The sequence below is a fragment of the Eleutherodactylus coqui genome, chromosome 1, assembly GCF_035609145.1.
Source record: "Eleutherodactylus coqui strain aEleCoq1 chromosome 1, aEleCoq1.hap1, whole genome shotgun sequence".
Taxonomy (NCBI): Eukaryota; Metazoa; Chordata; class Amphibia; order Anura; family Eleutherodactylidae; genus Eleutherodactylus; species Eleutherodactylus coqui.
In genome coordinates this window covers 369,554,191-369,569,578 of record NC_089837.1, presented here as the reverse complement: position 1 = coordinate 369,569,578, position 15,388 = coordinate 369,554,191, and the positions used below count along the sequence as shown (strand labels likewise).

The 15,388-nt window shown below is 39.9% G+C and overlaps 1 protein-coding gene across 1 annotated transcript in view; it reads right to left on the bottom strand.

Moving 5' to 3' along the window:
* Positions 1-13,882, bottom strand: part of FRMPD4 (FERM and PDZ domain containing 4) — a 454,050-nt gene extending 440,168 nt beyond the window's left edge. The window contains exon 1 of the mRNA XM_066578028.1: positions 13,809-13,882. Coding sequence (XP_066434125.1) covers positions 13,809-13,849 — 41 coding nt within the window. The 5' untranslated portion in view covers positions 13,850-13,882. The remainder of the gene's footprint in view (positions 1-13,808) is intronic.
* Between the last annotated feature and the right edge of the window lie 1,506 nt (positions 13,883-15,388).

The window sequence follows — 15,388 nt, the reverse complement described above, 5'->3', positions numbered from 1 at the left end:
ACTCTGCCATTCTACGAATGTCAAATATGCAGGATGGGCCATGGATACGTAGCCCTGCACCACACTCTTATGAAAGCTGTCTAGAAGGAAAATCTGTCTTTGTTGCTCATAGTAACCAATCACAGCACAGGTTTCATCTCTTATACTGCTGAGGTAAAGTGAAAGCTGTGCTGTAATTGGTTGCTATGACTTTAGACAACTTTCATAAGAGTGTGGTGTTGTGCTTCTTTTTCGTGGCCCATTCAGTAGTTGCCAATCAGCGAGCAGCGAGAGATATGACTTTGAAAATGGCAACTGACATTCTCCTACAGAAGATTATTTGCCTAGTTGTTATTTTCAGAGTAAAGCCAGACTAAGAAACTAACATGACCCTATGCATGGAGGGAACTGTTGAGGAAGTCTGACGGGAAGATACATGCAAGCGACACAGCTTGGTTCTTTTTCCTACACAGACTATAGCAACTGCAAATGAGTCTGGGCCTCAAAGCTATTCATAAAAGAAAAAAATAGTAATAAATATATAGTTTCTTCCCAACTTAAAATTTACCATAAATCAATATTCTATTGAATTAGATTTTATAGAATTCTATGTATTAGAGGCAAATGGAACCCCCCCCCCCCAAAATACATAATGGACACCCATAAAAAATGGCAGCTAACCAGAAGATACAGCTGAATAACGTTTAAGAAAATCTTCAAGAGCTGGTGTGGTCATCAATGTTCCCCCTAAGCTGTGCGCTTGGGAAATGATAAAGTTAAAAAAAATTACCGTCTGCAGACACGTACACCTGTAATTGCACTTATCGACCTCATTAATTTGTTGTTTTAAGTCTTTCCTTTCCAGATTGCCCAATTTAGAGGGAATGCTGGTTTGTCATCATAACCTTGTCTGCCATGTATCTCAGCCAATGGCTAAAGATGAGCTTTTTGTCAATTAAAACTGAACTTCGCATTTATTAATCAAACTTCATGTGGAGGTGAAAAAAAATCACATTTCTAATTGGAAAATAGTCTCAGTAGGATTCACATAGTTGAGGTTCCAATATTAAAATCTCATTCTCGCATGAATTACGTATTATTAACTATAGGAGATAGAATGATATTACTTGAAATTTCAAGAGAGAGAGACGCTTGAGGCAATGTTTCCCTTGTGAATAATAGGATGGATAATACTTAAATACTTAAATATGTAAGCAGCCACTTTCAATGTCGAAATGATGTTGCATGTTTTGTTGCTGTTAGCTGCAGCGCCCATATTTCTAGCGAAGCACAATAATTTGCAGCGATCTAGGTGCTCAAATGAACTATACATATTTTAGTGGGCTTGCTGTAAACCCTAGTACAGATGACAACAGTTAAAGGGCATCTGTCACTGTAAACATATAAAGACATCCTGAGGACAGGTCATCAATAGATAAGTCCTGGAAAACCCTTTAATAGAAATTTAGATTGGACTGATCTCTATTTTTCTGTTACAGAGTTCCAAACACCATGGATAACATAAATTTACATGATAAAAATTTGGCGGCAGCCAATATTAGGGGGCGTTTAGGAGCTTACAGCATACTGTGCTATTATTGAGTTTAATGTAAAATTATGCAGCAATTTCCCCTAGTGATGGCTAAAGAAAGCCAATCATTTAACTCCATGTTAAAATGGTTGTCCAAGTTATAAGAAAATTGAGAGAGGGCAAAAAAAGGTAAAAAACAACTTACCTTCAGCTCCCACCTCCAAGATTTTTCCCAAATAGCACTAGTTCTCTAGAATGCACTAACTTAGACAATCAAATCACTGAAAGTGGTCAAATACTAACCAATGTACTAATACTATAGGGCAGGTAAACATACCACATCCCTCAACATGCAGACAGCCAAACTGCTAACATGGAGGAGCAATTGCACAGGCGCAGAATACTGATGAACAGCCACTCACACATCTTCCTTTTACTGAAGGGGGAGCTGACAAGCATAATCCTTTGACATAAATAAAGTATACCAAGGGTGTCAGTCCACATAGTACATGCAGTGCACCATGCAGGCTTACAATCAATTAGTAATGCCATATTTCAGTCTAGCAGTCTGACCCACACTGGCACTGGCACCATGGGCAGCCCCAGCGTTCAAAGCCACACTGCATGTTACTGATATGTATTAATAAATACTGATAAATACAGGGTATTGGTTAATAATAATTTGACCAAAGTACACAAGCTCACAACCCACGTCAAGGGTCCTCATCTACTTGTAAGTCCCTACACTAACATCAATCAAAATCACATTTTGATTTTGACCTCAGACAATCAAGTTAATTCCAAATGCCCACAACTATCCTCCATTTACAGTCCTACTTGGCTAACCCCCTTCTTCCCATTGCACCTTTTATCTGTTTATTCACAAACATGGCTGGTGTTCAACTTACACAGCAAAATATATATTGTGGGAGGACAGCTCGGTAGAGTGCCAGTTGGCGGCAGTCAAAGGCGGAAACTAGTGGATAAAGTCCAAGAGCAGGCGTGACCTGCGTTTATTTCAGTCTAGAATAGTTAACACAAATGGAGCCTTAGCTTCAGGCACAAAAATAACAGTCCAGCAATCGGTCAATAGGCAGTCCCTGCCTGACCAGGTCACGCTCCGCAGGTGCACACACAGCAGGGTTTTCAGCTCTAGCAGATATCACAGGCTGCCTGGGTCCAGCAGCCATCTCATTCTCCCCCTGTGTCCATGCACATTGCTATTTATATCTACCCCCTAGCCTGGTTCAGCCTCAGCACCTGTGCTGATTGACCTCGCCCATAACCTGGAGTGGAGGAAGTGGAATGGATGGCCCAATCCCAACCTGACATCCATTCCAAAAAAAACAGGCCCAGATACTTTTAAAGAAAAGACCTCCAGCAAGTACTTGCCGGAGATTACATTGCACTCCTGGCTTTTCACGTCTCAAACAGCGGGGCATGCACTTCCTTCAGCCCTACTAGGCATAATAACGGAACCTATCTCCCTGGTCTTCTTTATAAGGCTTTGTTTGCCTGTCGCAGCAACACTTCCTGCCCTTTCTCAATTTTCTTATAATTTGGACAACCCCTTTAAGGAGGCAAATTTGGAGCTTTGCATAAGAATAATGAAGCTTCAACCACTTTTAACATATATTACAAAAGCAATCAGCACAGAATGTTGGACTTTTTTATATCAGCCATTCACTTTTTGCCTACATCTTACAATGTGTGTATAGCTCTTACAACCATCTGTTTTTTAATACTAATGCTTAATGGCACCTTGCAAAACAGACACATTATTGGATAATTGTAATGTTTGGTTCAGATATAGTGTGGTATATTGCTTATATTGCTCTTTGTTAAAATTACAAAGGTTCTGGTCCTACTGAGCGCTGTATCAGTATTTACAAAAGAATAAGACAGCTAATTGTTCTAAAGAGAAGGTGTTCATACAGAAAAAGTACTGTCATTGTAGAACATACTACAATATACCTGATATCAATAGATAAAGAGCATAATTGCCATTTGTATAGTAGTACATTAAAATATTTTTCAAAGGAGCTACAGTAACATACGGCTATGAGAGCCATTTACAGTAAAGTAGTTTATCACTATCGTTATAAAGAACACGAATGCCTATGTAGCAGTACATATAAATTGGTTTTCAAGGACTTTACATGGGCTATCCTTTGGTCGTATGTCTTGTTAATGGCCTCATTCAGCTGATTGGCGGCATTGAGCATCAAACCCCCACCAATCAAATATTGTTGTCCTATCCTAACGATAGTCCCTTAATATTTAATGGGTGATAAATAATTACTGAGTCTCATGTCACAGCTTTTGCCTTTACTGCTAGTTTCATGATATCTGTTTATAGAGTATCAATAGGAAAATGTCTTTTTGTTCCTGACAGAAGGTAACAGATGGCTTGGGAACAAGTAGAAATGGGAGGTTTTGTGATATTAATGATATAACAATTAAAAAGTTATTCCAAGCACATTAATTGCAGATTTTGATGTGGAGTTGCAGGCAGGTTTTAAGCCATTTTCAATTCTGCATTAAAAGCGGCAAGTAGTCTGCAGATTTCGGCATGGAACTTACGTGGCTTGCAGTGTGTCCTGGGCCTTATTCTGACCCAAGTGAAAGGTCCCTTAGACACAGGGGAAATTAGCAATAAAAAAATATTTTAGTGTTAAAATATCCCCTAATCTTCTTTGGAATTATTTGGATTTCTGCTAAATTTCAACTGCATTTTTCATTGAAATCCACATTAGATGAAAACTGCTACAGAAATCTGCATTTTTTAGTGTGGATATTTGCCACGGATTTGCATTACAGGGGCGATGGATCTTTACAATGTCATTCGATGTATAGATTTCATTTAATAGGGTTAATCAGTGTGCAGAAAACACAAGATGGAATCCATGTCAAGAAGTGACACAGATTGCAAATCCGACAGAATAAAAAATCTGCACCGCAGAGACTACAGCAGGGATTCACATTCAAATGAATGGGGTGCTTATTTGATGTGATTTTAATGCTAAGGCTCAATTCAGACGGGGGCAGTTCGGTTGCAATAAAAAAACGCAACAAAAAGTGCCTTGGTGAAACCATATATGTTTTACTATGTTTGTAGTAAAATGTGGCAAAAAAATTGTGCAATTTTGCAAATGCACTTTTTGGTGTGTTTTTATTGCAACCAAACTACCCTGTGTGAATGGAGTCTAAATCTGTGTGAAATCAGTTTGAATTCTGCATTCAATCTATGGCAAAATACACTGTGGGGGCAACAATGTGTAAAACAAAGAAATGCAGAATAAATCAATGCAAAAAATAAATAAAGACAGAGGAGAAAAAAACAAAGAACACAAAAACCACAGCAAAACCCAATGACTCCGGCCAATCTCACACATTCGTTTTTTACCACGATTACTGCGGCGTTTTGAGCACTGTGATAATCAGGGTATAACACTCCTATTGATTTCAATGGGACCTCACAGACATGCGCTCGATCGCGGCGCTGGAAGGCGCTTCCCAGTTCTGCAATTTTTGAGTGCTGTCTGCTCTATTCTTTTACATCTAGTGCACCTCATCATCCATGGTGTGCTAAAACACGCTGTTGGCCGCAAGAACCTGCGTCCAAAAATATAAGTAAAATTGCGGTAAAGCATGAAGATCGAAATCGCTGCATTTTACCGACGGTATGTGTGAGAGTGGCCTTAACCTAATTACTTGTAGTATATTGGCACTTTGTGCTGTGTAAAAAAATGGACATTTATTTGCTTTTTTATATTTCGGCCTGATTTCAGCCAAAAATTAAAAAATACTAATATAAAAATATCTTAACCACTTATGAAGCATTTCTGCTGCAGAAACACACTCAGTCCACAGGAAAATCTTAATTTGTTGCTGTTTAAAATTAAAGTTTGCCAGTGTGAACTACCACTAACATCACATAAATCCAACACATAAAAACGGCAAGTACATATACAAAATATGCAACAAAAAAACACAAATTCCATAAAGCTCGTTAACCCTGCTCATCTGCAGAAAAGCAACAGAAATTCCGCAGCTCAGATGTCATATGTAGAGGTATCCTAAAAACACAACTATGCCTGGTCATTAACAAGTTAAACTAAACAAGTTGTTAAAAACTAACAAAATGAAAGTTTCTTCTGCTAATGAATAAATGGTTCTAACTGTCTAATTTACAAAGTTAAAAACAGTTAAGGATTAGAGATGAGCGAGCACCAAAATGCTCGGGTGCTCGTTACTCGAGTCGAACTTTCAGTGATGCTCGAGAGTTCGTATCGAGTAACGAACCCCATTGAAGTCAATGGGCGACTCGAGCATTTTTGCATATGACTGGTGCTCCGCTAAGGTTTTCATTTGTGAAAATCTTAGCAAATCACCAAAGTCATGTAAAAAACACAGAAATGGATAGGGCAGGCGAGGAGCAACATGCAGGGCTGCATTTCGGGCTCCGAGGTCTCACTATTAAGCTACAATAGTGGCAAGAGTGAGACCCCCCCGCACTGTCAGCATAACGATCGTTCTCCTCTGCCACAGCTGTAACAGCTGTGGCAGAGAAGAACGATGTTAGCCCATTGAATTCAATGGAGCCGGCAATACAGCGGGCTCCATTGAAAGCAATGGGCTGCCGGCGAGCGCAGGATGAATTTTCGGGAAGGGCTTAAAAATATAATCTCTTACCTGAAAAAGAAAGATTTTAGTGTAAAAAAGAATAAAAATGCGGGCATTCTCTTCAATGGAGCCGATGCTGCTGCCGGCGACTCCATTGAAGACAATGGTCCGCTGGCACACCTGAATTCTTTTCCAGGGAAGGGCTTTACATATAAGCCATTCCCTGGAAATGAATTAAAAGTGATTTAAAAAACAAAAAAAATCGATACTCACCTCCCTTCAGCTGCCGGGGCACAGCCGCGTCTTCTCCTGCTGTCCCCTGCACTGTGGTGCTGAACTTATGTCATTCAGCTGAGAGCTGCGCTGAGCCAATCAGAGGCAGCATTCACTCACCCATTCATGAATTCATGAATGGGTGTGAGTGACATCTGCCTCTGATTGGCCAGGCTGTGACCAATCAGAGGCAGCTCATTCAGCAGGCGGGGATTTTAAATCCCGGGCTGCTGAATACTACTCACAGCTGTTCAGAGCAGTTCAGGAGAACTGCCAGCTGGCCGCAGCTGAACTCCGTCTGCCCGGACCAGGTGAGTATATATATATTTTTTTATTTTTACACATTTCTGGATGAATTGCAGGGAAGGGCTTATATATTTAAGCCCTTCCCGAAAATTCATTGTGCGATCGCTGGCAGCCCATTGCTTTTAATGGAGCCGGCTGTATTGCAGGCTCCATTGAATTTAATGGGCTAACATCGTTTTCCCGGGACAAGGTGAGTATATTTTTTTTTTTACTTTTTACACATTTTAGGATGATTTTCAGGTAAGGGCTTATATTTTTAAGCCCTTCCCGAAAATTCATCCCTCGCTAGCCGGCAGCCCATTGCTTTCAATGGAGCCGCTGTATTGCCGGCTCCATTGAATTCAATGGTCAGTGTTCGTTTAATCGAGACGAGCACCACGTGGTGCTCGTCTCGAGTAACGAGCATCTCGAGCACCCTAATACTCGAACGAGCATCAAGCTCGGACGAGTATGCTCGCTCATCTCTATTAAGGATCTTTCACACATGTGGAATGTTTCTGCGAGACGCACCTAAGAGTACATGCACATGGACGTTTAAAAAGTTACACCTGAAATTCCCAGGCACAATTCAATAGAATAGCACATGGACATCCCATTTATGTGCTGTCTATCGTGCTGGACACAGCATGTTGACATGTATTATTTTTGACCAGACTGACTTTCCGACAGTGTAAAAAAAAGCCCATGTGAATACACCTATTCATATGAATGGGCCCCATTTTTGTCAGATTTCGGTCCGAAAAATGCTCATGTGCATGTAAACTAAGGGTACATGCACATGGGCGTTTGAAAGGTTTTTTCAGGCACAATCCACTTTGAATGGCACTTGGATATCTCATCAGTGTGCTTTCCGATGTGCTGAATACAGCACATTGACATATGCTTAGCATAAGGATCATATGTGAGTATAGTTCGAATAATATACTTAGGGATTACATAAGTACCCAAACACCAAATTATAAAAGAATGCAATAATTTTTAAATAGCCCCCCCAAAGAGATAACTAGGGCCTTGGTCACCAGACTGTTGATCACTATTTTCCACTCAAGCTGGTCAAGCTGCAATTATTGATTTTTTTTACTATTTTTATTCCTATGTACAAGGAGGTTCTAATTTATTGTTTATTATATGTTCCTCCAAAGGTGAGAAAACAGTTTTCGGAAGTTTGTTTATTTTTTTCACATTACGCTGTTACCATGGATCTGATATAGCTATTGGTCAAGAGACCAGCCTCTCATAAAATGGAGGCTGGGAGAACAAGTAAATTACTGTTTCTTACATTTTTTTTAGGGCTAAGTCACACGGGCGCATCGGCGCTCGTGTTACGGCAGGTAGCAGACGGTCGTCTCTCTGCAGCGCCGGAAGAAAGAACATGTGACCGGCTTCATTGCCGCTCATGTGTTCTTTCTTCAGCGCTGCGGGAAGTCGTCCATCCTGAAGTACAGCCGTCTTCTTCCTGCAGTAAGGGCTCAGTCACATGGGCGCATCGGCCGATGCGCCCGTGTGACTAAGCCCTTAAGGTGAGTTCACACATTACAGAATTGCTGTGGAATTTAGGCTGAGGATTTCCCAATGAAGTCCTGCAGCAAGGTACAGAACAATGTAAGTGAACAGGTTTTTCACAAACCCTGTTCAGCTGAAAAAATCTGCAACGGAGTACTGATGCGCATTTTGAAATCTGGAGCTCTAATTGTTGCTGAAATGCAGCAGGTTTTCACAAAACAACTCAATCATTACAATACAGTGAGTGAATTCCGCAATCAAAATCCACATCAAAATCCAGACGCAAATTCTATCATAGATTTTTTCTGCCATGTGTAAATATACCCTTATTGACCTTTCATATGGGAATGAATTATGCTGCAGGACACGGCCAAATCTGCAGCTGCGGAATTCCACAGTATAATCTGCCGGTCTAATTATGGATTTTAATGCAGAATTTTTAGGCAGCTTTTAGGTCATTTTTAATTCTTCATTAAAATCCAAAGGTAGTCCAGATGTTCCCATACATGTTCTATTGGCGATAAATGTGGCAATAGGACATGCCACGGAAGTGGGACAATGTTATGGAGGATTCCTGTGATATCCTGGCTTTGTGTGGCTGGCATTATCCTGCTGGAACCTGAGAGGCAATACATGTGGCTACAGGATGTCCGGAACATATCCCTGAGCTGGCATTGTCCTTTGTTCCACTACTATGCAATGGCTGCCCAGACTTGATTGATCCTTCAATTACATATTAATTGATTGATTCTCTCATAATACTTTTAGAATTAGTTCATAATGAACAGTCAGAAGGTAACAGAAAGCTGTATGTCTAACTTCCCAACACCTATTTAATATTCAAGTTGGATAGTCCATAGGCAGCAGGTAATAATAGTGAATGTTAAATTACTTCCATAAGTAGACTTAAAGGACATGGCCCCATTTCAACAATCATCAAAAACTTTTTAACATATATTGAGTCTGGTTTAGTGCACAGCTACATTAACGGTTCCGCTGGTTGTCATAGCAAACATTTAACAACCTCAATTTCATAACCATCCCTATCAGCTTTGCTGAGCTCCTAAAATGCAGTGAAAAGTTGGTATACATCAGATTACTGTATAGTGTATTCTGTACAGACTGCCCTGCCAGGGATGTGAGCCATCAGAACAAGTTCAGTGCAGACTAGAGATGAGCGAACGTACTCGGTAAGGGCGATTTCGCAATCGAGCACCGCGATTTTCGAGTACTTCACTACTCGGGTGAAAAGTACTCGGGTGCGCTGTGGGGCACGGGGGTTGCAGAGGGGAACAGGGGGGAGCCCTCTCTCTCCCCCTCTCCCCCCCCACTTCCCGCTGCAAACCCCCGCTCACCCACAGCGCACCCGAGTACTTTTCACCCGAGTAGTGAAGTACTCGAAAATCGCAGTGCTCGATTGCGAAATCACCCTTACCGAGTATGTTCGCTCATCTCTAGTGCAGACGTGTCCCACCAAAATAGGTTATTCTCTATCTACAAGTATAGTTTACTGGTTGATGGGGGTCTGACACTGAAACCTCCACTTATCCTGAGAAAAACCATCCGGAGCGTCCCTGAATAAGCAGAGCAGCGATCACATACTGCCCTCCAGTTATGTCAATGTACTGTGGAGATAGCCAAATTCAAGCACTTGGTTATCTCCGGCAGATCTCGTCAAAATTAATGCATCATGCATGCTCTGTTCATTGGGGGACACTGCAGATTGCCATTCTCAAGTTTGGTGGTGGTCCCAGGAATCAGACCATAACAATCAGTAAGTTACCTGCCGTCTTGTAGACAGGAGGTAAGTTACAGTATTTTTGTGGGACAACCTCTTTAACAAACAGAGAATACTGGAAGATCTCAATCCTGAAGGCTGCTGAGATGTAAATGTAGCACTTGCCTGCAATACATGTTGAAATGTGGAGTCTGCTCACAATAAATAAACTAACATGCATTATTTACAAAGTTACTCAACTTTGTATGTGTAATATTTGTTTTACACCATAGTCATGTGCCATTGTCTTTCTACCTCTGATAAATTATATATACCGTACTATATAAATAATTTCTAAAGTAAACGGTTTGTGGCTCAAGAATAACTGATAGACAGTAAGACACTAGTAAATACCTGCATAGTACAAGGTGAAGTTATAAACCCATCGTAGCCTCCTAAGAATAATGTTTTTAAATGCCCTTGACCTCCTCAAAGCATAACTGAATTGCTGTTTTGACCAAGAAAAGTTTATGGCTTCTTGAGATAATACAGAGCTACTTTATTCTGTTTCCTAGCTCCTCAGATTGTACAGCACATCCATTAGACCAGAACATTTGGTAGGAAAAGCATCAAGAAACATAAATGATCTGGATGACGAAACCTAAGTTTTCTGAGTGCCTGGCATCAGTTAAAAGAGGTCATTGCTGTTCCAATCCATATGATACCCAGTTACTGTTAGCAACACAGTTATGAAAAAAAAACCATTAAGTTCCAACATTTTCTCTTGAAATATTACGTTTTTCTTTTAGTTTTAGGCATCTTCAGTAGAGTTGAGCGAACATACTCTGCCGAGCTTGATGCTCGTTCGAGTATTAGCGTACTCAATGGTGCTCGTTACTCGAATGAGCATGAAGCCATGTTTTTGGCTCCTCCCTGCTGTGACGTGCCTGTTTTGGACCCTCCCCGCTGCGACGCAGCGCGCGTCAATGAGAGAGAGATAGAGAGAGAGAGAGAAAGAGAGAGAGACGAACCTAGAAAAGAAAAAAAAAACTCGGGACCCGGCGTCCCACATACAAAAATGCTTGAGTCTCCCATTGTGGTCAATGGAGTTCGTTACTCAAGTAGAGCTCTCGAATTTTACGAAAAGCTCGACTCGAATAACGCGGACCCGAGCATTTGGGTGCTCACTCATCTCTAATCTTCAGCTGTCAATTCTAGATAAAATGCTAAGACTTGGCAGACTTGGACTTGTTATACTGTAAACACACTACAAACCTTGGTATACTTAACTTCCACAAATAAGCGTCATGTTGAATTACGGCAAGACGTGGACTATTACAATGTTCCCAAATTAAATATGAATTTCATATGAAAAATCCTTTTGAATTTATTTCAATATTCTGATGGAAAAAATAATTTCCTAGGCCTAATTGCTGAAAGCATGCGGATTCATAATGGAGTCTTTCTTCGACAAATGTTGTCAAAGACCAAACATTTGCTCTGTGCAGAGTGTTGATTATGAAGGAATACAGGCAAGTGGAATTAGAAGCACTTCTTCATAAATGTTGTGATCAGAGCTAAATCCTTTAGGAAGATTATCCACACAGAAATCAGGAAATCCTGCAACTAAAGCACTTTTATTCCCCACATTTCAGAACAACATCAATATAACTATTGCTTCCTTGACAGCAAATCTTAAGGAGTTGTAAATAGCCTCAGATGATGATTTTAATTAGTGTCCTTTAAACATCTTTTAATAACTGTTTTCAAGACTGTCAAAATCATATCTCGTTAGGAATTGATGAGTGAACTACACAGACCTACAATCTGTGCATACAAATAATTAAATGCACTATCCATAAGCACTGATTACATCCCTATTTTGGGACCTTTCACACGGGATGGAATGGTTAGCAGGATGCAGCTCAGTTGCAGATTTTGGCAAAGGCTGTATTTTTCATCAATATTTTGTGAGCCAAAACCAGAAGTGGAACGTACAGAGAAAATAATGGAAAGATTTGCATTTCTTCCATATTTTGGACCGGCTCCTGGTTTTGGCTCACAAAATACTGATGAAATATACGCCCGTTTAAAGGAGCCCTAAGTGCAAATTTTGTTGCGTTTTTAACTGCAGAATGTGTTCTGAGGAACGTCTTGAGGAATTTTTTGTGTTTTTTTTCCCACTGCCCTTAATTAAGGAATCACATCTCCTGTATCTTAGAAATCCGCAACAACAATTCCACAAGATGTGCGTAATTCCGCAGCAGAAAGCTTTTCCACAGTGGAATTTAATCTCGTGATTTTTTAAGTAAAGACACGCGGATTTTAACAGATGCGGAATGCAATCCCTATAGGTATAACATAATGACACAGAGATGTCTGCACAGACAAATTCTGTCCCATGTGAAAGGTCCCTTTATCCTTTAAGGTTCTTTCTAAGACAGGGGACATGTGTGCAAGGGGAGAGAAGAGGAAGGGGTCACATACCGTAGGAATATATTCTTGGTTCTTAATATACCATATACTCTAGTATAATAGCTATTGCAGATTAAATAGAGAATACTAAAGTATTGGAGACCTTTTTATATATTTATAACTAGAATCCTACACATAGAGTAGATTGTGTACATCATATACTACTGTGTCTCGTCAAACTACATGGTTTTTATCATTCATTTATTACCATGTGTGCAGAAAATGTTTCTGCTAAATTTGTCAATATCAACTCAATGACCCTAATATGGTAGAATAATTAGAATGAAATGTAACTAAAATACATATTATGTTTCTGTGTTCTAAAAGGGTTTTTTTTGCCATTAGCACTTAAGTTGACAATAGGGCTGTTTACAGTGTAAATGACAATTCTGAATATGTGAAAATCCAGGGAAAGTGTGAACAAAATAAAAACTGTTAATATCCTCATTGCTTCCCCAATTGAAATACACTCATAGTTCAATCTCTGCGAGTGCTAGGCATTCTTAATATGAATAATAGCCACAAGCAAAGGTTATTATAGATCACTGGTTAAAAGTGAAGTGTTTGTGAAGAAGCAAGTTTCGTAATTGTACACAAGTGCACGCAATTACACAATACAAAATACAGTAAGTAGGCCGGTACTGTTCACTCTTCTGGAATTATCTTGTAGCAACTGTTGCAAAATGAGACTTTTAAAAAATGTGTTCCTGTAGAAGTAGAACAGCAGATTATTCCCATATTTTAATTCCAGGCAATGGATCCAAGAGTGTGCTTTTACAATGAATGATCAGCTAACCTTTACTCTACAGCACAGATGTTGGTCATATTGATCGAGGCCTGAACAAGTATCGAGTAAAGTAATTTATCTGTATTATATCAGCTGGAATGTGTCTATATTTATTTATATTTTATATATTTATTTGTTATCTATTTATCAATCAAAGTATTTCAGATTATTCTAAGGGTTATATGTTCTAGTTGCTGTAACATACTTTACATTCATAGCAGTTAGCAACCAGTGGTATAGCACAGTCTGATCTCTGGACATGTCCATTGTTAACAGCATTGTGAAGATTCACCCCCTCCAGCATGAAGATGCTAGACAGTAGAACGTAGTGTGGCTAGCTTCCGTTTGTGCTAGCATCTAACGTAATATAGTGTTTGGAAGAAGGGTCACAAAAATGCAAAAAATCTAATCCATAGGAAATAGGTCATAGGAATGAGATGACAACTTTGATTTATCGTAAATGTGAGACCTTGATTGATACAACGCTAGTCATGTGAATGCAGATTGCATGCCTTGGCTTATCCCCCCTCCCCCTTCTGCTCTTTAAGGAGGTACAGTAGCACTGGTCACACATGCTCCCCATCCATACTATGTGACAGCGGTAAACTTACCTGGATAGCTTAGCAATCTTTGCAAAGCCGAACACATCCATGCATGCAGCTGTGCTCTCTTCTCCCCTTTCTTCAGTCAAGCAGCATCCTGCTGTTATCACAGGTTTCAACAAATATTGGATGTCTTCTACATCAGAATGCAGCGCAGTATCATCCTAGGTCTGCAGTTTGGGAATGAATCACTCAGAAAGACCATTGATTCTATTTTTTGCATCCAGCCAACATGACTGTTGAGAAATGCCAATATGACAGTATCCAGTCTTCAGGCTCCTTTCTGCATGTCTAATTTACAGCGTGCTATTGTATATTGTTCAGCCTGTGTCCATGTAGCTCTTTTAAGCATCTTTGCTGTGCTTTCTTCATTGAAGACTGCTGATCCCAGGCAGTGAAAGAGAAACAAAAGGGGAGGAGGTAGGAGCAGCCAGTGTGCATGCAGTGAAGCAGCACAGAGAGAGGAAGGAGAGCTTCAGAGATGCAGTAAATCACCCCTGCCTCTGCATAATGCTCACACTATTACCTTCTGCTCTACAAGCCCACTGACATCACTCAGCAGCCTTATCCTTCACCGGTATTCAACATACACCTTTACCCATTTGTATATGGCCACTGTCGGCTAACCCAATGCCCTGAATAAATCTGAACAGTCTTCCTTTAAAAGTGATCAAAGCCAGATACATAGCAATTTCCAGAAAATTACTATGTATAAAAGGTGAAAATTAACTACAATGAAACAACATGTTAACATCAACATATGATGCAAGAGTGAATATTGACGTAGGTGGAACACAAGTGAAAGCCTTTACAGGTTCGGAAGATCCTTCAACCAGAAAGGATAATTATAAGGAAGTTTGGATGGAAGACTACCTGTAAACTGCAACGTTACTTTACGTCATACATTTGTGATTCTAGAATTAGGTCTGAAAGAATCACATATTAGAGAAGAGATGTGTGAGATATCTACTTATCACACTCTCATCTCAGTAAAGCACCATCACACATCTACACTGCTATTTCGAAAGAACAGTTAACCAAGTCTAAACCTATACAAGTGCAATACAATAATTTCCTCTCTTCTAAATGCCATGTCCCCTTTACCTACTACTTTGGTGCCTCTAATTAGGGTAATTTGGCTCATAGAGTATGTTTAGGATTTTCTGAGTCATTTAAAGAAACATTCTACCCCAAACTAAGCAACCAGTTTTGGATGGAAGGTGTGAGCTTTGCCGATTCTCATAACTTCTGATTCTTCATTCATTTCATGTCTGGAGTAGGCTGTGCTCACACTTACTGTACATTCTGCACATACTTTGGTATTCATAATTAATGAATGGATGCCAAAATGACACTTGGGCCCATTAAACCCTTTGGACACTTTTGGCATATATATGTCATGAGAATTTCCCTTAGTATACATTGGCTGTATACAAAAAATACGTTTAAATATCATGGAGCTGATTAATCATTGACAAGTTTGTGCATAAATGTTTATCTTTTTGAAAAAGTCCCAATGATAAATATGCTTAGAATAATTACTCCATCCAAACTCTGCCCCCATTTCCAGACAAAAAAACAAAACTGAC